At 44.6% G+C, this 27319-nt stretch overlaps 7 protein-coding genes across 12 annotated transcripts in view; 4 read left to right on the plus strand and 3 right to left on the minus strand.

Annotated features, from left to right (window-relative positions):
* Window positions 1-5308, plus strand: part of LOC117192735 (kazrin-like) — a 74925-nt gene extending 69617 nt beyond the window's left edge. For 3 of the 6 annotated variants that reach the window (XM_033397476.1, XM_033397475.1, XM_033397478.1), the window contains 6 exons: window positions 16-510; window positions 579-740; window positions 811-955; window positions 3821-3932; window positions 4570-4593; window positions 4655-5308. In XM_033397476.1, the coding sequence (XP_033253367.1) occupies window positions 16-510; window positions 579-740; window positions 811-955; window positions 3821-3932; window positions 4570-4593; window positions 4655-5128 (1412 nt within the window). In that variant the 3' untranslated portion in view covers window positions 5129-5308. Of the gene's footprint in view, window positions 1-15; window positions 511-578; window positions 741-810; window positions 956-1887; window positions 3147-3820; window positions 3933-4569; window positions 4594-4654 lie in introns of those variants that run through there. The other 3 variants (XR_004474432.1, XM_033397480.1, XM_033397479.1) reach the window with 3 other exon arrangements.
* LOC117192736 (kazrin-like) lies at window positions 5303-8876 on the plus strand. The gene is made up of 5 exons (XM_033397481.1): window positions 5303-5399; window positions 5483-5902; window positions 5971-6132; window positions 6203-6347; window positions 7270-8876. Exons 2-5 carry the CDS (start codon window positions 5551-5553, stop codon window positions 7469-7471), a joined length of 861 nt encoding a protein of 286 aa, XP_033253372.1. The 5' UTR covers window positions 5303-5399; window positions 5483-5550; the 3' UTR covers window positions 7472-8876.
* Window positions 8117-10832, plus strand: LOC117192737 (forkhead box protein B2-like). The gene is made up of 4 exons (XM_033397482.1): window positions 8117-8195; window positions 9221-9337; window positions 9973-9996; window positions 10058-10832. Exons 1-4 carry the CDS (start codon window positions 8187-8189, stop codon window positions 10529-10531), a joined length of 624 nt encoding a protein of 207 aa, XP_033253373.1. The 5' UTR covers window positions 8117-8186; the 3' UTR covers window positions 10532-10832.
* Window positions 10833-11534: 702 nt separating this feature from the next.
* Window positions 11535-12202, minus strand: LOC108159060. The gene has a single exon (XM_017292001.2). The coding sequence runs from the start codon at window positions 11899-11901 to the stop codon at window positions 11743-11745; it is 159 nt and encodes a 52-aa protein (XP_017147490.2). The 5' UTR covers window positions 11902-12202; the 3' UTR covers window positions 11535-11742.
* Window positions 12203-21153: 8951 nt separating this feature from the next.
* On the minus strand, window positions 21154-21539 carry LOC117193526. The gene has a single exon (XM_033398272.1). It carries the CDS (start codon window positions 21498-21500, stop codon window positions 21258-21260), a length of 243 nt encoding a protein of 80 aa, XP_033254163.1. The 5' UTR covers window positions 21501-21539; the 3' UTR covers window positions 21154-21257.
* A 3781-nt stretch (window positions 21540-25320) lies between these two features.
* LOC117193544 lies at window positions 25321-25697 on the minus strand. The gene has a single exon (XM_033398289.1). The coding sequence runs from the start codon at window positions 25656-25658 to the stop codon at window positions 25416-25418; it is 243 nt and encodes an 80-aa protein (XP_033254180.1). The 5' UTR covers window positions 25659-25697; the 3' UTR covers window positions 25321-25415.
* Window positions 25698-25842: 145 nt separating this feature from the next.
* Window positions 25843-26496, plus strand: LOC117193673 (probable hydroxyacid-oxoacid transhydrogenase, mitochondrial). Its single transcript, XM_033398409.1, has 2 exons — window positions 25843-25965; window positions 26023-26496. The coding sequence occupies exons 1-2, from the start codon at window positions 25916-25918 to the stop codon at window positions 26144-26146; spliced, it is 174 nt and encodes a 57-aa protein (XP_033254300.1). The 5' UTR covers window positions 25843-25915; the 3' UTR covers window positions 26147-26496.
* Window positions 26497-27319: the final 823 nt, after the last annotated feature.

Raw genomic sequence — 27319 nt, forward strand, 5'->3', positions numbered from 1 at the left:
AAAATTCTCATTCAGACACCGACTACTCGTGGAATCCGCTTTCTGAGGAGGGCTATGCCGACAAGATACGGCTGCTGCGCGAGGCTTCTCAGTTGCCCCTGGAGCGCTGGCGGGCCACCCAGGTGCTGGCCTGGTTGGAGGTGTCCCTGGGCATGCCCCAATATAGTGGCCGCTGTGCGGAGAACGTGAAGAGCGGGAAGGTTTTGCTGGAGCTGAACGACATCGAGCTTGAGGCCGGTCTTGGCCTGGCCCATCCCATGCACCGCAAGAAGCTGCGTCTGGCCATCGAGGAGCAGCGACGACCGGAACTAGTGCGGTATCCACTCATCACCCAATTGGGCCACACCTGGGTGGCCTCCGAATGGCTGCCGGACATTGGATTGCCGCAGTACGCGGAGCCGTTTCTGCAGTCCCTCGTCGATGCTCGCATGCTGGACACGCTGTCCAAGAAGGAGCTGGAGAAGTTTCTGGGCGTGACCCGAAAGTTCCATCAGGCCAGCATTGTGCATGGTACGCAATATAAGACCAGACTGAACCTTGACCCCACTTTTAATCTGTTGCATTCCCCTGTTTGTCAGGCATTCATGTGTTGCGCATCGTGAAGTACGACCGCCAGACGCTGGCCATGAGGCGCGTGCAATCCGAGACGGTGGACACGGACCCCATTGTTTGGACAAATCAGCGCTTCATACGTTGGGTTCGATCCATCGACCTGGGCGAGTACGCCGATAACCTGAAGGGTGAGTGTATTGATTGCCTGTCGATTGTTATGCCATTCATTTAACCAATTATGGCTCCATCCCCCGGCAGATAGCGGCGTTCATGGCGGACTCGTCGTGCTGGAGCCATCCTTCTCGGGCGATACTATGGCCACGGCTCTGGGCATTCCCCCATCCAAGAACATAATACGACGACATCTGAACACGGAATTCGATGCCCTCATTTTGCCAGCAAGGTGAGTTCGGACCGCCCCCCATTCAGTTATTTAAAATGTGTGTGTTTGTGTGTGTGTGCGATGTGTGCGTGTGGGTCCTTTGTCTTGACAAGTGAAAGTGATCCATCCATAAGTAGTAGCGTAATACTTACAGCAATTTTATTAGAGTATTCTCTGCTTTGATTGAGTTTTGTTTTGTGCCGTTTTATATTACCAACACCAACCCCCACCCCCACCCCCACCCCCGCTCACTCTAATATAAGAGAGTTTGCATAACCTTCCAGCTAAAGTTCCAGTTTCTGTTATGGTTTATTTCGTTCTGTGAGTTTGTGTGTTTTGTTACGCAATCATTTTTGCACTTTACTTATCATACATATCTTATCATATCATATCGTATCATATCATACCATATCATACCATATCATACCATATCAGTAATATGTAAAGCGCCATACCAAGAAATCTGTGTTTTCTTTGATGAGCCTGAGTCATCATCATTATCATTCTCATTATCAAACGTATTCACTCACATTCACTCATTTCCTTCTGGCATTCCGTTAAATGCTTCGATAATCGGTTTATAGCTGCTTCTTATGTGCTAATCATCCACGTCCATGTTCTTCCACATCTTCTGAAGAAATATCGATGTCTTCCACATCTCATGCGATTTCTCATATCTGTCATATCTATCTGTATCTCGTGCATAATTATCTTATAGTCCAAAGTCTGTATCTTTGTTTCTTTGTTGATCATGTAAACGTGTCTTAGACAACCAATTTTTAAAACAAAGAAAAAAATATATTGTATGTCCCAATAAGCGAATCGCACTAATGGCGGCCCTTCTGTGGTCATGTTTCTCTCTCTTTTCTTTTCCCATCAATATGTCGTTCAACGTACATATATACATATATGTACATATGTATGTATATGCATTTCTTATATCCGCAATGCAGATACTTAATTTACTGTCAAATGGAAGAGTTTCAAATGGAATGCTCCCGTCAATTGGCCAAATTGCGAAACAACAGAATGATACAAAATTATTACATACAAAATCAAATGGGTTTCAAAATTGAACTGTTTAGCCAAGCTGATGATGGTGGTTATAATGATAATAGCTATAGAGAGAGAACAATAATTGGAGCACAGCGCTAACCATATCGTCATTACGTATAGATAGTTGATAGACTCACAGATGGAAGATATATTCACACACCGATTAGTACTACATATTAGTATCCGTATCCGTATCGTATCGTATTCATAGTTTAGTAAGTGCTTCGCTTTGCGCACATTCGATATTGGATATTAACACTTACAGTACTCCCTCGGAGGAGGAGCTTATGGATGCATTTGTTTAGGATTATTTGCCAAGTCGACCTAAGCATTTAATGTCCACGATACAAGTAATAGAAAAACATACTACACATATAGTAGGTAGGGTTAAGGCTTTGCTTCAGTGTTCAGCGTAATTAAGGATTTAAGGACACACTCATTTCGACACGATCTATCCTTTCACCTTCGCCACTAGCCTGGACAGAGTTGTTGTCCTCTGTGATACAGCATCGAAGATGTTGGTCAACGCACAAATTTGTACTTTCGAGACCAAACCACATACATATACATAAACATTAAACACATACACATACAAGAATTTCGTGGCTAAAACTGTAGTTGTCAAACTGTGCTGGTGTGTTGCACATTTTGGTGCGTTTTAGCGAGTTTGTACTGCGGTACTGCAAAAAATATCAGAGCTCAGAGAATAGTTTATTTGGTTGGATCGCAGCGACCGCAGTCCGAGTCTCAAATAAGTTAATTTTATTTAAGAAGTTGCGCTATTTCGAAGTACATACATACAATGTCAATTGTAAGTAAAAATTGCTTACTAAGTAGCTCTCTCTCTCACACACACATACCCAATCCAACACCCACACACATACGGAAACGGCAACATACTCAAAACAGCAAACTCGAAACCAATCTTATGTATGTGTTATCAATGTTTTACGTAGCTTGAACTAGTCAAATCGTTGTCATCTTAATACAAGTACTACATACTACTGCTCGTACAATACATACTCCACTCCACTCAAAGTGCGATTGGAAGGCTAAGTAAGGCTTTAAAAGACAAACAAAAACACACTCAACATCGTAACTTGGCTGCTGTCTTGGTTTGTCTGGTTTGGTGTCTCTTGATTTCTGTTTGCCATTTTGCCATTTTGACTTTCTTTTCGGGGGCTCTTTCTCTCACCAATAGATCTTTCTCTATTGTTTGTTGTTTCCTGTTATTTGCGCTATAAGTAGTTATTTCTGCTGAAAAATGTAAACGAAATACGAATACAGCAACAAACAAATACATCTATGTATCTCTCAATATTGATTAACCGATTCTTGTCTTTGTACCGTTTCTTTTTTCTTATTTCCTATATTTTTATCCATCTCCTGCTTTTCCTCCGTAACTTTCCAACCTTCATTTGGAAACTGTAATCGAATCAACGGCTTGTTGTTGTTGATGTCTCTGCTTGATTGTATAACACAATTACTACCACAATAACACGACAACAACAACAACAACTACATACTACATACTACAACCAACCAACCACCTCTCTCTCTCTATATGCGTGTGTGTGTGTGTGCCTGCCTTCACTGTATCTGTGTATCTCTGTATCTGTGCCTGCCCGCCCGCCCGCCCGTACTCTCCTGCGTTCCGTTCTCTGCTGTCTGTGTACTATCTCCATTGTGCCGCCTGCCTGCCTATAACGAAAACATTGCACAAATCCAATCAACACCCACACATATCCAAACACCCACACACACATATACATGCATATGTACGAACCTATGCAAAAATCGGATATCGACATTGCCATGTTTGTTGTGTAGAGCGACTCTGGGTCAAGGCATCCGTTCAGGTTGCGGCGTAGTGCCCCTGACTGGACCCGGCGGACTGCAGCACTATGCCACAACAGACCGCCGCTCGAGCGGCAGCCTCAGGGTAAGTCCTCCACATAAGTCACTCTACTAGTATAAGCTTAGCCATAACTGATATTATATTGACATCTTTCCCGTATTGAAGCCTGACTTGACGTGAAGCTTTTGTTGTCTCTCTGTGTCTAACTACTACTACTACTAGTCTCCTATAATATTCCACCCACTAGATGTGCCACTCAGATCTTTCACACCACAATACGTATATACTCCATATCAATGATTGTTTTCTTACATATAGTATGTACATAAATACGTAAATACGTAGTCCCAGCTAACATCCGACGACAGATAAGTATGACCTATGTTAAGGATATCTCTCTTATCGATTACTCCCATGATATAAGCATGTTCATGTTGTTGCAAATAAGTCAGATAACCATCAAGACAATCTACAGATACAACAATAAATACACTTCAATAATATCGGATACAATTTCAGCATACATATGTAAATTCGAACAAAACAATTCATAATTTAGACATCCTGCAACAACAAAAGTTTCACGACATTTCTAAATGATTCTGTAATTTTTTTCTCTTCAATCCATTTGAATATCCAGACGGGAGAAGTATATATTCGTACTGTACCTTATTAATCCGAACCCAAAATTTTTCTCTCTTTCATTTCTGGTTACCCTCAGATTTCGGCATGGAAAGGATCTCAGGTGAGCTCTGATCACACACCTTTATGTAACAATATTCGAATCTTTGCTACTTCTCTTGCAGAGCTCTCTTTCCAAAGCCTTTCGGTTCAATACTAAACCCCATCGCGCCGGCGATCGCAGCTCCTTCGGCAACTCCACCTCCCCAACGCCTTCGTACAGCAGCAGCGAGGGCGGCGGGGGAATATACGCTACCATAGGCTCGCTCCATCATCAGCAACAGCAACAGCATCATCATCAGCAGCAACAGCAGCACTATCATCAATTTCTGCCGCCTCCAACCACACCTCCACCGCCTATTCCCTTGGCAGGTAGCACCAGCAGTAACTACAGTCATGGTCCGCCGCCGGGCCACCGCGTGAGTGCGCCGCCCACTGGCAGCGTGCTGGATGGGAGCGGAGTGGATGCACAGCTACTCTACGAGCAGAGTCGACGACGCGTGAAAAGCATCAGTGACATCGGAGCATCGACCAGTGCGGGCAGTGTGGGGGCGTGTAGTCTGGGCGGCATATCAGGTTCCTCGGAGTCGCCCGAATGAGAATGGGAGCCGAATCAGAGCTAGCTAGACAACAACAACCAAAGATACTCAGCTGTATTCCCATTCCCTTAATAGTCCCTTCTTATCTGTTCATCCCCAATTTATGTAGTGTCCCTTTCCATTCTGGATTCGAGCTTAGATTCCAAAGAAAACCAAAAACGCGAATTCTATTGTATTACAGTCAAGGGTCCGACCCACCTTAAAGATACAAGCATACAAGAATCAACAATTAAAGATACATATATACCTATGTCAAGATACAAATAAACGAGTAAGCATTTGATCAAATCAGCTAGAACTACGAACTACGAGTATATGCTAAATATGATTCCATATACATACATATACTCACAGCTTCTCAGTTGCCCCTGGAGCGCTGGCGGGCCACCCAGGTGCTGGCCTGGTTGGAGGTGTCCCTGGGCATGCCCCAATATAGTGGCCGCTGTGCGGAGAACGTGAAGAGCGGGAAGGTTTTGCTGGAGCTGAACGACATCGAGGCCGGTCTTGGCCTGGCCCATCCCATGCACCGCAAGAAGCTGCGTCTGGCCATCGAGGAGCAGCGACGACCGGAACTAGTGCGGTATCCACTCATCACCCAATTGGGCCACACCTGGGCGGCATCCGAATGGCTGCCGGACATTGGATTGCCGCAGTACGCGGAGCCGTTTCAGCAGTCCCTCGTCGATGCTCGCATGCTGGACACGCTGTCCAAGAAGGAGCTGGAGAAGTTTCTGGGTGTGACCCGAAAGTTCCATCAGGCCAGCATTGTGCATGGTACGCAATATAAGACCAGACTGAACCTTGACCACACTTTTAATCTGTTGCCTTCCCCTGTTTGTCAGGCATTCATGTGTTGCGCATCGTGAAGTACGACCGCCAGACGCTGGCCATGAGGCGCGTGCAATCCGAGACGGTGGACACGGACCCCATTGTTTGGACAAATCAGCCCTTCATACGTTGGGTTCGATCCATCGACCTGGGCGAGTACGCCGATTACCTGAAGGGTGAGTGTATTGATTGCCTGTCAATTGTTATGCCATTCATTTAACCAATTATGGCTCCATCCCCCGGCAGATAGCGGCGTTCATGGCGGACTCGTCGTGCTGGAGCCATCCTTCTCGGGCGATACTATGGCCACGGCTCTGGGCATTCCCCCATCCAAGAACATAATACGACGACATCTGAACATGGAATTCGATGCCCTCATTTTGCCAGCAAGGTGAGTTCGGACCGCCCCCCATTCAGTTATTTAAAATGTGTGTGTTTGTGTGTGTGTGCGATGTGTGCGTGTGGGTCCTTTGTCTTGACAAGTGAAAGTGATCCATCCATAAGTAGTAGCGTAATACTTACAGCAATTTGATTAGAGTATTCTTTGCTTTGATTGAGTTTTGTTTTGTGCCGTTTTATATTACCAACACCAACCCCCACCCCCACCCCCACCCCCGCTCACTCTAATATAAGAGAGTTTGCATAACCTTCCAGCTAAAGTTCCAGTTTCTGTTATGGTTTATTTCGTTCTGTGAGTTTGTGTGTTTTGTTACGCAATCATTTTTGCACTTTACTTATCATACATATCTTATCATATCATATCGTATCATATCATACCATATCATACCATATCAGTAATATGTAAAGCGCCATACCAAGAAATCTGTGTTTTCTTTGATGAGCCTGAGTCATCATCATTATCATTCTCATTATCAAACATATTCACTCACATTCACTCATTTCCTTCTGGCATTCCGTTAAATGCTTCGATAATCGGTTTATAGCTGCTTCTTATGTGCTAATCATCCACGTCCATGTTCTTCCACATCTTCTGAAGAAATATCGATGTCTTCCACATCTCATGCGATTTCTCATATCTGTCATATCTATCTGTATCTCGTGCATAATTATCTTATAGTCCATAGTCTGTATCTTTGTTTCTTTGTTGATCATGTAAACGTGTCTTAGACAACCAATTTTTAAAACAAAGAAAAAAATATATTGTATGTCCCAATAAGCGAATCGCACTAATGGCGGCCCTTCTGTGGTCATGTTTCTCTCTCTTTTCTTTTCCCATCAATATGTCGTTCAACGTACATATATACATATATGTACATATGTATGTATATGCATTTCTTATATCCGCAATGCAGATACTTAATTTACTGTCAAATGGAAGAGTTTCAAATGGAAAGCTCCCGTCAATTGGCCAAATTGCGAAACAACAGAATGATACAAAATTATTACATACAAAATCAAATGGGTTTCAAAATTGAACTGTTTAGCCAAGCTGATGATGGTGGTTATAATGATAATAGCTATAGGGAGAGAACAATAATTGGAGCACAGCGCTAACCATATCGTCATTACGTATAGATAGTTGATAGACTCACAGATGGAAGATATATTCACACACCGATTAGTACTACATATTAGTATCCGTATCCGTATAGTATCGTATTCATAGTTTAGTTAGTGCTTCGCTTTGCGCACATTCGATATTGGATATTAACACTTACAGTACTCTCTCGGAGGAGGAGCTTATGGATGCATTTGTTTAGGATTATTTGCTAAGTCGACCTAAGCATTTAATGTCCACGATACAAGTAATAGAAAAACATACTACACATATAGTAGGTAGGGTTAAGGCTTTGCTTCAGTGTTCAGCGTAATTAAGGATTTAAGGACACACTCATTTCGACACGATCTATCCTTTCACCTTCGCCACTAGCCTGGACAGAGTTGTTGTCCTCTGTGATACAGCATCGAAGATGTTGGTCAACGCACAAATTTGTACTTTCGAGACCAAACCACATACATACACATAAACATTAAACACATACACATACAAGAATTTCGTGGCTAAAACTGTAGTTGTCAAACTGTGCTGGTGTGTTGCACATTTTGGTGCGTTTTAGCGAGTTTGTACTGCGGTACTGCAAAAAATATCAGAGCTCAGAGAATAGTTTATTTGGTTGGATCGCAGCGACCGCAGTCCGAGTCTCAAATAAGTTTATTTTATTTAAGAAGTCTTCATTTCGGTTGCGCTATTTCGAAGTACATACATACAATGTCAATTGTAAGTAAAAATTGCTTACTAAGTAGCTCTCTCTCTCACACACACATACCCAATCCAACCCCCCCACACATACGGAAACGGCAACATACTCAAAACAGCAAACTCGAAACCAATCTTATGTATGTGTTATCAATGTTTTACGTAGCTTGAACTAGTCAAATCGTTGTCATCTTAATACAAGTACTACATACTACTGCTCGTACAATACATACTCCACTCCACTCAAAGTGCGATTGGAAGGCTAAGTAAGGCTTTAAAAGACAAACAAAAACACACTCAACATCGTAACTTGGCTGCTGTCTTGGTTTGTCTGGTTTGGTGTCTCTTGATTTCTGTTTGCCATTTTGCCATTTGGACTTTCTTTTCGGGGGCTCTTTCTCTCACCAATAGATCTTTCTCTATTGTTTGTTGTTTCCTGTTATTTGCGCTATAAGTAGTTATTTCTGCTGAAAAATATAAACGAAATACGAATACAGCAACAAACAAATACATCTATGTATCTCTCAATATTGATTAACCGATTCTTGTCTTTGTACCGTTTCTTTTTTCTTATTTCCTATATTTTTATCCATCTCCTGCTTTTCCTCCGTAACTTTCCAACCTTCATTTGGAAACTGTAATCGAATCAACGGCTTGTTGTTGTTGATGTCTCTGCTTGATTGTATAACACAATTACTACCACAATAACACGACAACAACAACAACAACAACAACTACATACTACATACTACAACCAACCAACCACCTCTCTCTCTCTATATGCGTGTGTGTGTGTGTGCCTGCCTTCACTGTATCTGTGTATCTCTGTATCTGTGCCTGCCCGCCCGCCCGCCCGTACTCTCCTGCGTTCCGTTCTCTGCTGTCTGTGTACTATCTCCATTGTGCCGCCTGCCTGCCTATAACGAAAACATTGCACAAATCCAATCAACACCCACACATATCCAAACACCCACACACACATATACATGCATATGTACGAACCTATGCAAAAATCGGATATCGACATTGCCATGTTTGTTGTGTAGAGCGACTCTGGGTCAAGGCATAGTAGTAGTGCAAGGCAAGGCGTAGTGCCCCTGACTGGACCCGGCGGACTGCAGCACTATGCCACAACAGACCGCCGCTCGAGCGGCAGCCTCAGGGTAAGTCCTCCACATAAGTCACTCTACTAGTATAAGCTTAGCCATAACTGATATTATATTGACATCTTTCCCGTATTGAAGCCTGACTTGACGTGAAGCTTTTGTTGTCTCTCTATGTCTAACTACTACTACTACTAGTCTCCTATAATATTCCACCCACTAGATGTGCCACTCAGATCTTTCACACCACAATACGTATATACTCCATATCAATGATTGTTTTCTTACATATAGTATGTACATAAATACGTGTACGTATTCCCAGCTAACATCCGACGACAGATAAGTATGACCTATGTTAAGGATATCTCTCTTATCGATTACTCCCATGATATAAGCATGTTCATGTTGTTGCAAATAAGTCAGATAACCATCAAGACAATCTACAGATACAACAATAAATACACTTCAATAATATCGGATACAATTTCAGCATACATATGTAAATTCGAACAAAACAATTCATAATTTAGACATCCTGCAACAACAAAAGTTTCACGACATTTCTAAATGATTCTGTAATTTTTTTCTCTTCAATCCATTTGAATATCCAGACGGGAGAAGTATATATTCGTACTGTACCTTATTAATCCGAACCCAAAATTTGTCTCTCTTTCATTTCTGGTTACCCTCAGATTTCGGCATGGAAAGGATCTCAGGTGAGCTCTGATCACACACCTTTATGTAACAATATTCGAATCTTTGCTACTTCTCTTGCAGAGCTCTCTTTCCAAAGCCTTTCGGTTCAATACTAAACCCCATCGCGCCGGCGATCGCAGCTCCTTCGGCAACTCCACCTCCCCAACGCCTTCGTACACCAGCAGCGAGGGCGGCGGGGGAATATACGCTACCATAGGCTCGCTCCATCATCAGCAACAGCAACAGCATCATCATCAGCAGCAACAGCAGCACTATCATCAATTTCTGCCGCCTCCAACCACACCTCCACCGCCTATTCCCTTGGCAGGTAGCACCAGCAGTAACTACAGTCATGGTCCGCCGCCGGGCCACCGCGTGAGTGCGCCGCCCACTGGCAGCGTGCTGGATGGGAGCGGAGTCGATGCACAGCTACTCTACGAGCAGAGTCGACGACGCGTGAAAAGCATCAGTGACATCGGAGCATCGACCAGTGCGGGCAGTGTGGGGGCGTGTAGTCTGGGCGGCATATCAGGTTCCTCGGAGTCGCCCGAATGAGAATGGGAGCCGAATCAGAGCTAGCTAGACAGCAACAACCAAAGATACTCAGCTGTATTCCCATTCCCTTAATAGTCCCTTCTTATCTGTTCATCCCCAATTTATGTAGTGTCCCTTTCCATTCTGGATTCGAGCTTAGATTCCAAAGAAAACCAAAAACGCGAATTCTATTGTATTACAGTCAAGTGTCAGACCCACCTTAAAGATACAAGCATACAAGAATCAACAATTAAAGATACATATATACCTATGTCAAGATACAAATAAACGAGTAAGCATTTGATCAAATCAGCTAGAACTACGAACTACGAGTATATGCTAAATATGATTTGATATGATATACTCACAAGAGATAATGTAGGCTAAGATCAATCCCTCCCGAAAGCGAATCCACGCCAACACGCCCCACTAAACAACCCAAATAAACTTGGATAGTTTAATTATAATTGTTCGTGTATAACTCTAATCTAATGGTAATTGTAACTGTAAAGCTAGCTTTAAATTGATCTACAAATGTAATTCTGCGCTGGAGCACTACCCCACCTTCACCTTGCGGAGTGCTCTGGCGACTGGAAATGAGCAGCCACAGAAGCAGACTCGTATCTGTTGCATGCGATGGATGTAATTACAATTTAGATAAATTGAAATTATTTTGTAACCGAACCTATCGTAGCTAAGGAAATGAAAATGGAAACTATTGAAATAAATTTGATAAACTGCAAAATACAAAACTGATACTGAGGAATAAGTATCCTTTAGTATTGCATGATAATGATCAAATACAAGTAACGTACAGAAACTAAATCAAATACAATGCAAACGCACTCCACTCCCCATACCCTCGCACCACCAAAGAAAGTAATGTCAGCCTGCTACACAGCCCAAGCTATCAGATATCGAAATATCCCAGAAAGAGAACGGTATTAATAAGCAGACCAATTTAACTCTAATACTATGACAAAGAAACTATCGAATAAACCAATGATCAAAACTCTGTTGTAAATGGATCTGTCTTTTTTCGATTTGCATTCTTTATTGTGTAGAGGAAGTCCGGCCCGCTGCACGAGCAGAACCTCAACAAATTGCATTTGCTCAACTCCAAAACATTTGACCTTCACTAAAAGTTGATGTGCTCTCTGTATCTTCTGTATTTCGGTGCATCTCCTGGTATGGTAATGGGAATCCTTCCGAAGCTCCTCCTGATGGGGTTGCTAGCGTCGATCGTTGTCGTTATCGTTTCGCGGGCGTCGTGTGGTATGCGGACGACCCTTTGGTTCGGGAGCTGGAACTGGCTCCGCGGCAGTCAGCGTGCCCAGGCTCTCAATCAAAGCCAAGACGCCAAACACAAGGAACAATCTTAACCACTTCATCTTGACTATGCTTTATCCTCGACTCTTGGTTGCAAACTGCTAACTGTCCGGCTGTGGATCAGGCGTTTTATGGAATGGCGGTGATGGCCGCCGAATGTTAATGAAGGGAACAGCCGTCAACATCGTTTACCTTTGCCCGTTGTTTATGTTCGCAGATCATGCGAGATATCCATCCAAATTGAGTTGTAAATCTAGCGCTGAAAACGGGCGGACACCCGTTTAGGTAATTGGCTTCACTTACAACAGCATCGAACAATTGGCGATGTCACTTTTCCCATTCCAAGCTAATTTCCATCAGATCTCTGTGTGGGATTTCTAGCAATTCAAAAGCTAACTAATTATAGTGGAAAACAGTTTTTATACCCGATACTCAAAATGAGTATTGGGGTATATTAGATTTGTGGTGAAAATGGATGTGTGTAAAGTCCAGAAGGAATCGTTTCCGACCCCATAAAGTATATATATTCTTGATCAGCATCAATAGCCGAGTCGATTCAGCCATGTCTGTCTGTCCGTCCGTCCGTCTGTCCGTCCCCTTGATCGCCTAGTGCTCAAAGACTATAAGAGCTAGAGCAACGATGTTTTGGATCCAGACTTCTGTGATATGTCACTGCTACAAAAATATTTCAAAACTTCGCCCCGCCCACTTCCGCCCCCACAAAGAACGAAAATCTGTGGCATCCACAATTTCAAAGATATGAGAAAACCAAAAACGCATAATCGTAGAGAATGACCATATCTTTTAGATTGCTAAATCTGAATTGGATCGTGTTATTATTATAGCCAGCATCAAGAAAACAATTTCATTTTTTCTCGCCCTGTCTCTCTCTAACACACACGTAGCATAGGCGGCTTTGCTTAGAGTAAAACATTAGCGCCTAGATCTCAGAGACTACAAAAGCTAGAGCAACCAAATTTGGTATCCACACTCCTAATATATCGGACCGAGACGAGTTTGTTTCAAAATTTCGCCACACCCCCTTCCGCCCCCGCAAAGGACGAAAATCTGGGGATATTCATAAATCTCAAAGACTATTAACGCTAGCGCAGAATCATAGAGAACGACCATATCTATCAGATGGCTGAATCTGGATCAGATCGGATCATTTTTGTAGCCAAAAGCAAGAAATCAATTTGCAGTGTTCGCGCAGCCCCCGACGTCACGATCAGACTGATTTTCTGTATCTCTCGTACGCACTCTTTGTCGTGTCGCGTAATATTAGCGGCGAGCTGGTGAAAATCCTCTAGCTGAACCCTCCACGAGGGTGCCGGCTGGGCAATGGACACTGCATTACCCGGGACAAGGGTAATGCACTGTCGCTTGCTCTGTCCGGGTAATGCAGTGTCTAGCTAAGGCTATGGTCCGGCGTCTTCCCGATTCAAAGTCGGGGGAACCGAACCAGGGCCATGGCTAGAGGTGCCTGGCGGTCAGGCCTAAAACGCTAGGGGGTGGTCCCCCCGAAAAATATTAACCAGTATGGACCCTCGGGCCAAATATGGAGGCGAAGAAGGAGAAAGCACGGCTTGGGATGTCAACCCAAACGTCGGTGGGAAGCGTGACTGCTACCACCGGCGGGCACGGGGAGGAGCAATCCTCTCTGCGTGTCGCCAGCGGTCACACCTCAGACTTGGCGGGAGCAGGCCAAGTCAGTTGTAAAGCTACTGCCACAACAACAACAACAAAAACAACTCACTCCGCAGCCTGCAAGTTGAGCCGCACAGATGCCGTAGTCGACACAGACACGGATCTGGAGAGCGTGCTCTCTATGAGCAGGACGGAGGAAGAGAGCCTTCTCCGCTCACCGGAACCAGGCACCAGCTCCCTGCGTAGGGAAGGGCCGAAGCGTTCCAAGGAGGGGATGAAGGCCAAAGCACAATACAAAGCGGCCCTCAATATCAAAAGCCGGTTGCAAGGTAAAGTAGACATCTCCCAGGAGGAGAAGGTCAAGCTAGCCTGGGCCGAGCAGCGAGTAGAGGAGGGCCGACTACATTACGCCCAGATGCCACAGATGAGGGCGTCGAATGGCGAATATGCCAATAAGGTGGAGGAGATGATGGCCACCAAGAGGCAACGCTCGACTGAGAGTGCCATTAAAGACACTCCGGCGAGCAAGCGGCAACGCGGGCCCAAGAGTGCAGCCCCTCCACTGAAAGTGGCCAAGAAGCCATCGAAATCGAACGCGAAGGTCAGCGATGTGACCAAACGACATTTGATCGTGGCACTCATCGACCGGAGCGAGGAAAACGGCAAGATGTCAGCGGCACAGTGGAAGCTTGTGCACGCGCGTCTCGTCGACGCACTGTTTGCACACATGGAAGAAGACCCCGCGGTCCCTATGCCCACGTTCGATGGTGCTGGGTGGCTAAATGGGGTTAAGATCCTAAAGTGCAACGACGATCCAACCCTAAGGTGGCTGACGCGTACGGTCTGCCAACTGGATGCGATGTGGGGGGGGGCCAAGCTGGAGGTTGTGGACCGGGAGCTTATCCCGTCCAAGCCTAAGGCGAAGGTACTCTTCCCCATCACAATCCAGGGAGACCGAGCGCTGAAGCTCCTTCAGCGGCAAAACGCGGACGTGCCAACGACCGGATCCTACACATTGGTAGCGCACTACCCAACGAGGGGGGCCAATGTGTGATCCTCCAAATAAACAAGGAGGCAGAGGATCTGCTGTATCCCAAGCTCGGGAAGATGGCGTGGGGCATGGGTAGCGTCTACCTGCGCCTCAAAAAGCGCCACCCTGAGGACAAGGACGCGCATACCCTGCAGGTAGGCGAGGTGGAAAAGGACTTAGGTCTCGAGTCCATCGTGGAGGCCGCCCAGGGTCTTGCGCTTGAGGACGAAGACGAGGAAGACGGTGACCTGACGTTAGTAGTCAACCCGTCGGATGCAAGTGAGCCAGCCACCCATGCTGAGTGTGCTGCAGCTAAACTTGCATAAAAGCAAGGTAGCGTCGGCGGGGCTCCTCATCGCCATGGAGCAAGGGCTCGCCGACATAGCTCTAGTCCAGGAGCCCTGGATTGCGACAGGCAATTCAGTGGCCGGACTAAAGTCCTCAAATCACAAGCTGTTCTACGCAACATCGGTAAGCAGGAACAGAACCGTCGTACTCGTACGAAAGGGAATCCATGCTTACCTTATGTCTCATTACAGCACGGATGACCTGACGGTTGTGATGCTGGAAAGCGAGGAAAAGCGCCTTCTGGTGGCTTCCTGCTACATGGCTCACGACAGACCCGCACCACCCGACGAACTCAGGAGCCTGGTGACAGAAGCCGGCACCAAAAACTATCAACTCGTCATCGGGACGGATGCCAATGCCCACCACAATGTGTGGGGAAGCACCGACATCAATGATAGAGGTGAGTCACTCTTAGACTTTATACTTTATACTAATCTATATATAGCAAACGTCGGGGAGGAGCACACCTTCGTGGGTCCGACTTCATCCAACGTGCTAGACCTAACACTAGCAACGGGAAACAGTACTACGGTATCTAGCTGGAGGGTCCTTGAAAGACCCTCCTTCTCAGATCACAAGTACATTCAGTTTAAGTGCGACTTCAAACATTCTTCGAAGGTAATAGTCTATAGAAACCCCCGGAATACAAACTGGGAAAAGTTTAAAAAGACAGTTACTTCGAAGCTCGCGAGTCCGGGCACAGTGAAATCCGCGGAGACATAGAGACCCTATCCAACGCGTTGCTGGACGCCTACCACACATCGTGCAAACCCTCGAGGACGAAGAAGAGGTCCAAGCCACTCTGGTGGAGCCGGGATCTCTCTCTTCAAAGGGACAACCTCAAGGAATTCTTTAAGATCGGCAAACAAGCGAACGAAGGGATCGTCTATGAGGAATACAGACTCCTACTCAGGAGCTACAAGAAGGAAATACGTAAAGCACAACGGAACTCGTGGAGGACCTTCTGCTCCAACATCGAGAAAGTACCAGAAACCGCACGGCTACGGAAGCTGCTCTCTAAGCAGCCTACCATACAAAGCCAATTAAAGCTAGATGACGGACAGTGGACAGAGGGCAGTGACGAAGCCCTAACAGCACTAATGGAGGAACATTTCCCTGGTTGCACCGAGGTCGCTGATGCCAAAGAGCACCAGGACCTAGCAACCGAGGAACAACACCCCCCAACAGATTTGTTAACCACCAAGCGAATCCACTGGGCAATAGACTCCTTTGCGGGCACAAAAGCACCAGGACTTGACGGGATATTCCCAGCCATGATGCAGGTGACCAAAGAGGCGATTACCCCATGGCTCTCCGCAATATTCACAGCTTGTATAAGTACTGGCTATATCCCTATCCAATGGAGAACCTCGAGAGTTGTCTTCCTCCCAAAGGCAGGAAAGTGCAGCCATGCGAGTCCCAAGGACTATAGACCGATAAGCCTTACCTCCTTTATATTAAAAACGCTAGAAAAGCTGCTGGACTTACACATCAGAAATGAGGTAGGGGGACTGATGTCAACCAACCAGCATGCCTATACTAAAGGGAAATCGGTGGAGACCGCACTACATTCGGTAGTAGCTACCATTGAGAAAGCCCTTCACAATAAAAAGTATGCACTGGGAGTATTCGTGGACATCTCCGGAGCATTCAACAACGTGGCTACGGAAGCAATAACAAATTGCCTGGTAGCAACTAATACACACCCAGCAATCAACCTGTGGATAAGGAACCTCCTAGGTTGCAGACGGGTGCAATCGGAGTGGGGCACCGCTTCCATGGTGAAAGAGGCACACAGAGGCACACCCCAGGGTGGAGTCCTGTCGCCCCTCCTGTGGAATCTGGTGGTCGACGACCTCATCAAGAGATACGAAAGGAAGGCCCCAATAATAACAGCTTATGCGGACGACATAAGCATACTTATTACGGGTGTTTGCCCATCGACCCTCAGCTCACTAATGCAACGAACACTCAGGGAGATACGCGAGTGGGCGGAAGAAGTAGGACTCAGTATCAACGCGGACAAGACGGACCTCATCCTCTTTACCAAGAGGTACAAGGTACCGATATGGACCCCCCCGAAGATCAATCAAACTAGGCTAACCCCAAAAACACAAGTCAAATACCTGGGCACAGTACTGGATAGTAAACTGGCATGGAAACCCAATGTATTGGAAAGGGTGAAGAAGGCCACCATTGCGCTTTATGCATCCAAGAAGATGCTCAGCAGCACATGGGGCCTATCTCCGGCTCTGATGCATTGGATTTACATCTCGGTGGTGCGACCAACTCTGCTGTATGGAGTCTTAGTGTGGTGGCAAGCTACTAGAAAGAAAACGTATCATAAGCTTATGGAAAGGACTCAGCGACAGGCTTTGCTCTGTATTACAGGGGCGCTGAGGTCAACCCCAACAAAAGCACTCGAAACCCTACTTGGAATCGAACCCCTAGACATCCACGCCCGTCTGACTGCAGGAAAGGCAGCACAACGCCTCATCGCTTCAGGAAATATGTCGCCACAAGAATACGGGCATAGTTCAATTGGAAGGGAAATGAACAGATCAACTGATTACATGACCCCCCAAACATGCCTCGACGTAAAAACAGCTGCATCCTTGGGACCTGAAGACTGGAAAATCGGAAGAGACCAAACGGAGCACCTCAATATATATACGGACGGCTCCAAGATGGACGGAGGAGTAGGAGCGGGCCTATACTGTACAGACCCTGAGATAAGGCTGTCATATAAGCTACCGGACCATTGTAGCATATTCCAGGCAGAGGTTTTTGCCATCAGGAAAGCAGCGGAAGTCGCTCTTCTCACTGAAAGAGCACACGATGCGGTCAACCTATTCGTCGACAGCCAAGCGGCGATAAGATCCATGCAGTCGTCCGCAGTCAGTTCCAGAAATGTCTTGGCGAGCAGGGAGGCACTAGATACCCTAAGCACGACAAAGTCAGTGCGGATCTACTGGATTCCCAGCCACCAGGGCATCGAAGGGAACGAGACGGCGGACGTACTAGCTAAGGAAGGCGTCGGGCTGGCGAATACGAGAACCGAGGGCGTGCCTGTCTCCCTCAGAACGCTGCAAAGCGATCTAGAAAAGCAGGCCGGATCACAAACCGAATGTAGGTGGAGGAGTACCACCGCCTGCAGAACCTCGAAAATCATGTGCAAGGAACGCAATGACAAACTCAGCCACTACCTGCTGCACCTACCACGGAAGGACTGCAGATTATTAGTGGGAATATTAACGGGCCATGGCCTGGCTGCGGCGCATGCAACAAAGCTAGGCATCACAAACAGAGACAGTTGTAGGAAATGTGACGAACCTGGGGCAACCGAAACCCTGGAACATCTCATCTGCAACTGTCCTGCTCTCTTAAGGGCAAGGAGGAAGTACCTGGGCGCCCCAGTGCTGGCATCACTGGAAGATGCCTCCAAGAGGACGCCACAGCAACTACTGGCCTATGCAAAAAATACCTCGATCCTCGAGGACTTCAAAACCCACTAAACACTGCCGCGACGGTTCATACCCCCCCCCCCCCCCCCCCCCCCCTCCCTATCCGGACAACTAAGGGCCATACTGGCCTATGTGGGGCCCCCTCTGAGGGCCGTCCGGGTCAACCTAACCTAACCTAACCTATTAGCGGCGTCTGCCGGAGGGGAGCCATACTGACTTAGTATCGGGTATAACTGTAGAGTTGCGGTGTCCGCAGCAACTCACAACGTTCCCCCTCGTTTATGATAAAATGTTGGCATTTTATAACGATATCAAATCATGTTGGGTAAGGATCGATACTTCCTTCCAGCTTTTATATACAATATGTGATCATCTAGGAAGTTGTTTACAAATATAAAACGAGGGGGAACGTTGTGAGTTGCTGCGGACACCGCAACTCTACGGTTATACCCGATACTAAGTCAGTATGGCTCTCCTCCGGCAGACGCCGCTTATATTAAACGACACGACAAAGAGTGCGTGCGAGAGAGACAGAAAATCAGTCTTAGCGTGACGTCGGGCGCTGCGTAGCCACTGCAAATTGATTTGCTCCTATTGGCTATAAAAATGATCTGATTCAGCAATCTGATAGATATGGTCATTATCTATGATTCTGCGTTTTTAGTTTTCTCGAATGTGCAATATTGTGGATGCAACAGATTTTCGTCCTTTGTGTGGGCGGAAGGGGGTGTGGCGAAATTTTGAGATACAAGTTTTATAGTAAGATCTAACACGAGTGCGGATACCAAATTTGGTTACTCTAGCCTTAATAGTCTCTGAGATTTGTGGATGCCCCAGATTTTCGTCCTTTGCGGGGGCGGAAGGGGGTGTGGCGGAATTTTGAAACAAACTCGTCTCGGTCCGATATATTAGGAGTGTGGATACCAAATTTGGTTGCTCTAGCTTTTGTAGTCTCTGAGATCTAGGCGCTAATGTTTTACTCTAAGCAAAGCCGCCTATGCTACGTGTGTGTTAGAGAGAGACAGGGCAAGAAAAAACGAGCGGGAACGTTGTGAGTTGCTGCGGACACCGCAACTCTACATTTATACCCGATACTTAGTCAGTATGGCTCTCCTCCGGCAGACGCCGCTAATATTAAACGACACGACAAAGAGTGCGTGCGAGAGAGACAGAAAATTAGTCTGAGCGTGACGTCGGTGGCTGCGTAGCCACTGCAAATTGATTTGTTCCTATTGGCTATAAAAATGATCTGATCTGGTCCAGACTCAGCAATCTCATAGATATGGTCATTATCTATGATTCTGCGTTTTTAGTTTTCTCGAATGTGCAATATTGTGGATGCAACAGATTTTCGTTCTTTGTGGGGGCGGAAGGGGGTAAGACGAAAATCTGAGATATACGTTTTATAGTGAGATCTAACAGAAGTGTGGATACCAAATTTGGTTACTCTAGCCTTAATAGTCTCTGAGATTTGTGGATGCCCCAGATTTTCGTCCTTTGCGGGGGCGGAAGGGGGTGTGGCGGAATTTGGACACGAAACGGTCAAGGTCCGATATCACAGGGGTGTGGATACCAAAGTTGGTTGCTCTAGCTCTTATGGGTTCTGAGATCCTTGAACTCATATTTTGCAATTGGCAAAACCGACCATGAAACCTGTGTGTTAGAGAGAGACAGAGCGAGAAAGAATGAAATTGTTTTCTTGATTCTGGCTATAATAATTATACGATCTGGTTGAGATTTTACACTATAGAACACATAGTCATTCACTACGATTCTGCGTTTTTGGTTTTATCGTATCTTTAAAAATGTGGATGCCACAGATTTTCGTCTTTTGTGGGGGCGGAAGTGGGCGGGGCGAAGTTTTGAAATATTTTTGTAGCAGTGACATATCACAGAAGTCTGGATCCAAAACATCGTTGCTATAGCTCTTATAGTCTTTGAGCACTAGGCGCTGAAGGGGACGGACGGACGGATGGACGGACGGACGGACGGACGGACAGACGGACAGACAGACAGGGCTCAATCGACTCGGCTATTGATGCTGATCAAGAATATATATACTTTATGGGGTCGGAAACGATTCCTTCTGGACGTTACACACATCCACTTCTACCACAAATATAATATACCCCAATACTCATTTTGAGTATCGGGTATAATGAAATTGTTTTCTTGATTCTGGCTATAATAATTATACGATCTGGTTCAGATTTTGCACTCTAGAATATATAGTCATCTTCTACGATTCTGCGTTTTTAGTTTTCTCGTATCGTCGAAATTGTGGATGCCACAGATTTTCGCCCTTTGTGGGGGCGGAAGTGGGCGGGGCAAAGTTTTGAAATATTCTTGTAGCAGTGACATAGCACAGAAGTCTGGATCCAAAACATCGTTGCTCTCGCTCTTATAGTCTTTGAGCACTAGGCGCTGAAGGGGACGGACAGACCGACAGACGGACGGACGGACAGACAGACATGGCTCAATCGACTCGGCTATTGATGCTGATCAAGAATATATATACTTTATGGGGTCGGAAACGATTCCTTTTGGACGTTACACACATCCACTTTTACCACAAATCTAATATACCCCAATACTCATTTTGAGTATCGGGTATAAAAAATGTGAATCAATGGCAAACCTTTGTCTTGTTTCAGATTGCTACAGTGAGCGGCCATATAAGACCAACATAGGTTCGGTATAAATCAATATGTTGATATATTAAAAAAAAAAAAAAAAAAAACCCGTAATATTTAACAAATGAATACAATTTACAAATAGTTGCGCGGTAACGAAAATTTAAAATTCAAAGAACGCGGTATAAAACCTATAATGGACTGCAATGGACTACAAATGCTCCGGGCATTTATCGAAAATGCCCCAGCGAAGGTCATTTTTCTGGTAAATGATCTGGGTAAGCTTATAAAAAATATCACAATCGACGACATCTGGGATAACTTTTAAAACATCCACTGATCTCCATGGCTTGCGGACTCAAACTCAACTTTGGTTGGAAAAGTTGGTCCAGCTCGTTCATTTCCCTCTCGCGTCGCAGCTCCTCGGCGACTTGCACCCACATGTTCTCAAAACCATTGTCAAAACTCGCCATCAAGACATCGGCTTCAAAGGCGCTGTCGTCCAGAACAAAGGAGTATTCGCGTTGGTAGTCGCACATTTTGTTTGGTTTTAAATCTGCAAAAGAAGAAAAAACGGTTAAGCATCGATCGCACAATAATCAAGCTATCGATATGCGTCCACTATCGATAGTCTCTTATCAGGGTTAGCTGATCGTATTTTTGTAAACATTTTATGGTTCGTTAAAATTATATTCGATCTGTGATTATTTTTAAGCTGTACCTCTTCCATTTTAAAATATTCACGCTGGTCTTCGAAAATTCTGCCAATTCTTAAAATACAGAACTGAGCCTGAGATGTCGCGTAAAAATGTCCTCAACTTGATCAATACTATCGTGGCCAATTCGTAAGCTAAATAGTATCCTTGACTAATTGCTGAAATAAAACCTTTATTCCGCTTAAGCTGCAAGTGCCCCGCCCACTCACATAACTATGGATCAGCAGCGCCCACTGGGGTCCAGACGGTACAGAAGGAATACGCCTTCGAGGCAAGTCTCCGCTTTGGACTTTGGCCTTTACGCAGATAGGAGATAAGCTCTCGTTCTGCCTATAGTTTATAGATGTATCAGCCGACAGCCAAAGTCCAAGGAAAATAATAATCATAATAATAATAATCGTCTATGTTTGGTAGATGTCTGATCGCTTCAAAAACTTGAAAAAACGTGTTGTATAAGTGGATCTGTAGAAGCATCGATGTTTGTACATTGCAGACATCGATGTTTTTTGTAAAACATTACATGTAACCTTTAGATTACATTAGAAGCTTCTGACCAAATTATAGGTTGGGTTAAGTCAAATTATTATTGCCCTGGTAAAGGTGTCAAATTTATGTTACTGCATCAATAATTCATATATTTTGTTCCTTTTGCAATTAAGATTTGTTTCTGCTTCTGTTAATCCTTCTTACCCAGTTAATTTAGTGAGTGATCGGGGTATAAATCCACGGCACGGTCTCCAGAAACAAAAGTTCAGGGTCTCCTGGTCCGAAAAGGGGGGAAGGATCTTTTCTGTTTGGCTTCCTGCTTCTTGTTTGCTTCTCTTGCGTATGTTACTCGGAAGCACATATAATTCTGTATACTGATCTTCTGCTGTCTTACAAATAAAATAACTTTAACAGGTTATGGGCCCAGACACCAATTCACCCAGAAACAGTATAAAACAGAAACAGTGAGAAACAATAAACATTGTTTTGGTGCTTAGTGAAAAGCAGTGCTAAAAAAATGGCATAGACTCATTAGTGTATGTGTGTACATAGAAAGGCAAAAGAACAAGTTGAACAAATTCGCATTGTGTTTTTATACCCGATACTCAAAATGAGTATTGGGGTATATTAGATTTGTGGTAAAAGTGGATGTGTGTAACGTCCAGAAGAAATCGTTTCCGCCCCCATAAAGTATATATATTCTTGATCAGCATCAATAGCCGAGTCGATTGAGCCCTGTCTGTCTGTCCGTCTGTCCGTCCGTCCGTCCGTCCGTCCGTCCGTCCGTCCGTCCGTCCCCTTGAGCGCCTAGTGCTCAAAGACTATAAGATCTAGAGCAACGATGTTTTGGATCCAGACTTCTGTGATATGTCACTGCTACAAAAATATTTCAAAACTTCGCCCCGCCCACTTCCGCCCCCACAAAGGACGAAAATCTGTGGCATCCACATTTTTAAAGATACGATAAAGCCAAAAATGCAGAATCGTAGAGGATGACTATATGTTGTAGAGTGTAAAATCTCAACCAGGTCGTATAATTATTATAGCCAGAATCAAGAAAACAATTTCATTCTTTCTCGCTCTGTCTCTCTCTAACACACAGGTTTCATGGTCGGCTGTGCCAATTGCAAAATATGAGTTCAAGGATCTCAGAACCTATAAGAGCCAGAGCAACCAAATTTGGTATCCACACTCCTGTGATATCTCACCTTGACCGTTTCGTGTCCAAAATTCGCCACACCCCCTTCCGCCCCCGCAAAGGACGAAAATCTGGGGCATCCACAAATCTCAGAGACTATTAAGGCTAGAGTAACCAAATTTGGTATCCGCACTTCTGTTAGATCTCACTATAAAACGTATATCTCAGAATTTCGCCCCACCCCCTTCCGCCCCCACAAAGAACGAAAATCTGTTGCATTCACAATATTGCACATTTGAGAAAACTAAAAACGCAGAATCATAGATAATGACTATATCTATCAGATTGCTGAATCTGGATCAGATCGGATCATTTTTGTAGCCAAAAGCAAGAAATCAATTTGCAGTGGCCACGCAGCGCCCGACGTCACGCTCAGACTGATTTTCTGTCTCTCTCGCACGCACTCTTTGTCGTGTGGTTCAATATTAGCGGCGTCTGCCGCAGGAGAGCCATACTGACTTAGTATCGGGTATAACTGTAGAGTTGCGGTGTACGCAGCAACTCACAACGTTCCCCCTCGTTTATGATAAAATGTTGGCATTTTATAACGATATCAAATCATGTTGGGTAAGGATCGATACTTCCTTCCAGCTTTTATATACAATATGTGATCATCTAGGAAGTTTTTTACAAATATAACGAGGGGGAACGTTGTGAGTTGCTGCGGACACCGCAACTCTACAGTTATACCCGATACTTAGTCAGTATGGCTCTCCTCCGGCAGACGCCGCTAATATTAAACGACACGACAAAGAGTGCGTGCGAGAGAGACAGAAAATCAGTCTGAGCGTGACGTCGGGCGCTGCGTAGCCAGTGCAAATTGATTTGTTCCTTTTGGGTATAAAAATGATCCGATCTGATCCAGATTCAGCAGTCTGATAGATATGGTCATTAGCTATGATTCTGCGTTTTTTGTTTTCTCGAATGTGCAATATTGTGGATGCAACAGATTTTCGACCTTTGTTGGGGCGGAAGGGGGTGGGGCGAGATTCTGAGATATACGTTTTATAGTGAGATCTAACAGAAGTGCGGATACCAAATTTGGTTACTCTAGCTTTAATAGTCTCTGAGATTTGTGGATGCCCCAGATTTTCGTCCTTTGCGGGGGCGGAAGGGGGTGTGGCGAAATTTGGACACGAAACGGTCAAGGTCCGATATCACAGGAGTGTGGATACCAAATTTGGTTGCTCTGGCTCTTATAGGTTCTGAGATCCTTGAACTCATATTTTGCAATTGGCAAATCCGACCATGAAACCTGTGTGTTAGAGAGAGACAGAGCGAGAAAGAATGAAATTGTTTTCTTGATTCTGGCTATAATAATTATACGATCTGGTTGAGATTTTACACTCTAGAACATATAGTCATCCTCTACGATTCTGCATTTTTGGCTTTATCGTATCTTTAAAAATGTGGATGCCACAGATTTTCGTCCTTTGTGGGGGCGGAAGTGGGCGGGGCGAAGTTTTGAAATATTTTTGTAGCAGTGACATATCACAGAAGTCTGGATCCAAAACATCGTTGCTCTAGTTCTTATAGTCTTTGAGCACTAGGCGCTGAAGGGGACGGACGGACCGACAGACGGACGGACGGACAGACAGACATGGCTCAATCGACTCGACTATTGATGCTGATCAAGAATATATATACTTTATGGGGTCGGAAACGATTCCTTTTGGACGTTACACACATCCACTTTTACCACAAATCTAATATACCCCAATACTCATTTTGAGTATCGGGTATAAAAAATGTGAATCAATGGAAAACCTTTGTCTTGTTTCAGATTGCTACAGTTAGCGGCCATATAAGACCAACATAGGTTCGGTATAAATCGATATGTTGATAAATTAACAAAAAAAAAAAAACGCGTAATATTTAACAAATGAATACAATTTACAAATAGTTGCGCGGTAACGAAAATTTAAAATTCAAAGAACGCGGTATAAAACCTATAATGGACTTCAATGGACTACAAATGCTCCGGGCATTTATCGAAAATGCCCCAGCGAAGGTCATTTTTCTGGTAAATGATCTGGGTAAGCTTATAAAAAATATCACAATCGACGACATCTGGGATAACTTTTAAAACATCCACTGATCTCCATGGCTTGCGGACTCAAACTCAACTTTGGTTGGAAAAGTTGGTCCAGCTCGTTCATTTCCCTCTCGCGTCGCAGCTCCTCGGCGACTTGCACCCACATGTTCTCAAAACCATTGTCAAAACTCGCCATCAAGACATCGGCTTCAAAGGCGCTGTCGTCCAGAACAAAGGAGTATTCGCGTTGGTAGTCGCACATTTTGTTTGGTTTTAAATCTGCAAAAGAAGAAAAAACGGTTAAGCATCGATCGCACAATAATCAAGCTATCGATATGCGTCCACTATCGATAGTCTCTTATCAGGGCTCAGCTGATCGTATTTTTGTAAACATTTTATGGTTCGTTAAAATTATATTCGATCTGTGATTATTTTTAAGCTGTACCTCTTCCATTTTAAAATATTCACGCTGGTCTTCGAAAATTCTGCCAATTCTTAAAATACAGAACTGAGCCTGAGATGTCGCGTAAAAATGTCCTCAACTTGATCAATACTATCGTGGCCAATTCGTAAGCTAAATAGTATCCTTGACTAATTGCTGAAATAAAACCTTTATTCCGCTTAAGCTGCAAGTGCCCCGCCCACTCACATAACTATGGATCAGCAGCGCCCACTGGGGTCCAGACGGGACAGAAGGAATACGCCTTCGAGGCAAGTCTCCGCTTTGGACTTTGGCCTTTACGCAGATAGGAGATAAGCTTTCGTTCTGCCTATAGTTTATAGATGTATCAGCCGACAGCCAAAGTCCAAGGAAAATAATAATCATAATAATAATAATCGTCTATGTTTGGTAGATGTCTGATCGCTTCAAAAACTTGAAAAAACGTGTTGTATAAGTGGATCTGTAGAAGCATCGATGTTTGTACATTGCAGACATCGATGTTTTTTGTAAAACATTACATGTAACCTTTAGATTACATTAGAAGCTTCTGACCAAATTATAGGTTGGGTTAAGTCAAATTATTATTGCCCTGGTAAAGGTGTCAAATTTATGTTACTGCATCAATAATTCATATATTTTGTTCCTTTTGCAATTAAGATTTGTTTCTGCTTCTGTTAATCCTTCTTACCCAGTTAATTTAGTGAGTGATCGGGGTATAAATCCACGGCACGGTCTCCAGAAACAAAAGTTCAGGGTCTCCTGGTCCGAAAAGGGGGGAAGGATCTTTTCTGTTTGGCTTCCTGCTTCTTGTTTGCTTCTCTTGCGTATGTTACTCGGAAGCACATATAATTCTGTATACTGATCTTCTGCTGTCTTACAAATAAAATAACTTTAACAGGTTATGGGCCCAGACACCAATTCACCCAGAAACAGTATAAAACAGAAACAGTGAGAAACAATAAACATTGTTTTGGTGCTTAGTTAAAAGCAGTGCTAAAAAAATGGCATAGACTCATTAGTGTATGTGTGTACATAGAAAGGCAAAAGAACAAGTTGAACAAATTCGCATTGTGTTTTTATACCCGATACTCAAAATGAGTATTGGGGTATATTAGATTTGTGGTAAAAGTGGATGTGTGTAACGTCCAGAAGAAATCGTTTGCGACCCCATAAAGTATATATATTCTTGATCAGCATCAATAGCCGAGTCGATTGAGCCGTGTCTGTCTGTCCGTCTGTCCGTCCGTCCGTCCGTCCGTCCGTCCGTCCCCTTCAGCGCCTAGTGCTCAAAGACTATAAGATCTAGAGCAACGATGTTTTAGATCCAGACTTCTGTGATATGTCACTGCTACAAAAATATTTCAAAACTTCGCCCCGCCCACTTCCGCCCCCACAAAGGACGAAAATCTGTGGCATCCACATTTTTAAAGATACGATAAAACAAAAAACGCAGAATCGTAGTGGATGACTATGTGTTCTAG

Source organism: Drosophila miranda (assembly GCF_003369915.1).
Source record: "Drosophila miranda strain MSH22 chromosome Y unlocalized genomic scaffold, D.miranda_PacBio2.1 Contig_Y2_pilon, whole genome shotgun sequence".
NCBI lineage: Eukaryota > Metazoa > Arthropoda > Insecta > Diptera > Drosophilidae > Drosophila > Drosophila miranda.

What these genes read in the sequence shown, in the direction of transcription:
- LOC117192736 (XM_033397481.1), top strand. Translation starts at nt 5,551, where the DNA reads ATGCCCCAATATAGTGGCCGCTGTGCGGAGAACGTGAAGAGCGGGAAG. An exon ending in GTACGCCGATTACCTGAAGG is followed by an intron (nt 6,133 to 6,202) that starts GTGAGTGTATTG and finishes ATCCCCCGGCAG; the next exon opens with ATAGCGGCGTTCATGGCGGA. An exon ending in GCCCTCATTTTGCCAGCAAG is followed by an intron (nt 6,348 to 7,269) that starts GTGAGTTCGGAC and finishes TCCGCAATGCAG; the next exon opens with ATACTTAATTTACTGTCAAA.
- LOC117192737 (XM_033397482.1), top strand. An exon ending in GCTCGAGCGGCAGCCTCAGG is followed by an intron (nt 9,338 to 9,972) that starts GTAAGTCCTCCA and finishes GGTTACCCTCAG; the next exon opens with ATTTCGGCATGGAAAGGATC. An exon ending in CGGCATGGAAAGGATCTCAG is followed by an intron (nt 9,997 to 10,057) that starts GTGAGCTCTGAT and finishes CTTCTCTTGCAG; the next exon opens with AGCTCTCTTTCCAAAGCCTT.
- LOC108159060 (XM_017292001.2), bottom strand. Translation starts at nt 11,901, where the DNA reads ATGAAGTGGTTAAGATTGTTCCTTGTGTTTGGCGTCTTGGCTTTGATT.
- LOC117193526 (XM_033398272.1), bottom strand. Translation starts at nt 21,500, where the DNA reads ATGTGCGACTACCAACGCGAATACTCCTTTGTTCTGGACGACAGCGCC.
- LOC117193544 (XM_033398289.1), bottom strand. Translation starts at nt 25,658, where the DNA reads ATGTGCGACTACCAACGCGAATACTCCTTTGTTCTGGACGACAGCGCC.
- LOC117193673 (XM_033398409.1), top strand. Translation starts at nt 25,916, where the DNA reads ATGTCGCGTAAAAATGTCCTCAACTTGATCAATACTATCGTGGCCAAT. An exon ending in AATACTATCGTGGCCAATTC is followed by an intron (nt 25,966 to 26,022) that starts GTAAGCTAAATA and finishes ATTCCGCTTAAG; the next exon opens with CTGCAAGTGCCCCGCCCACT.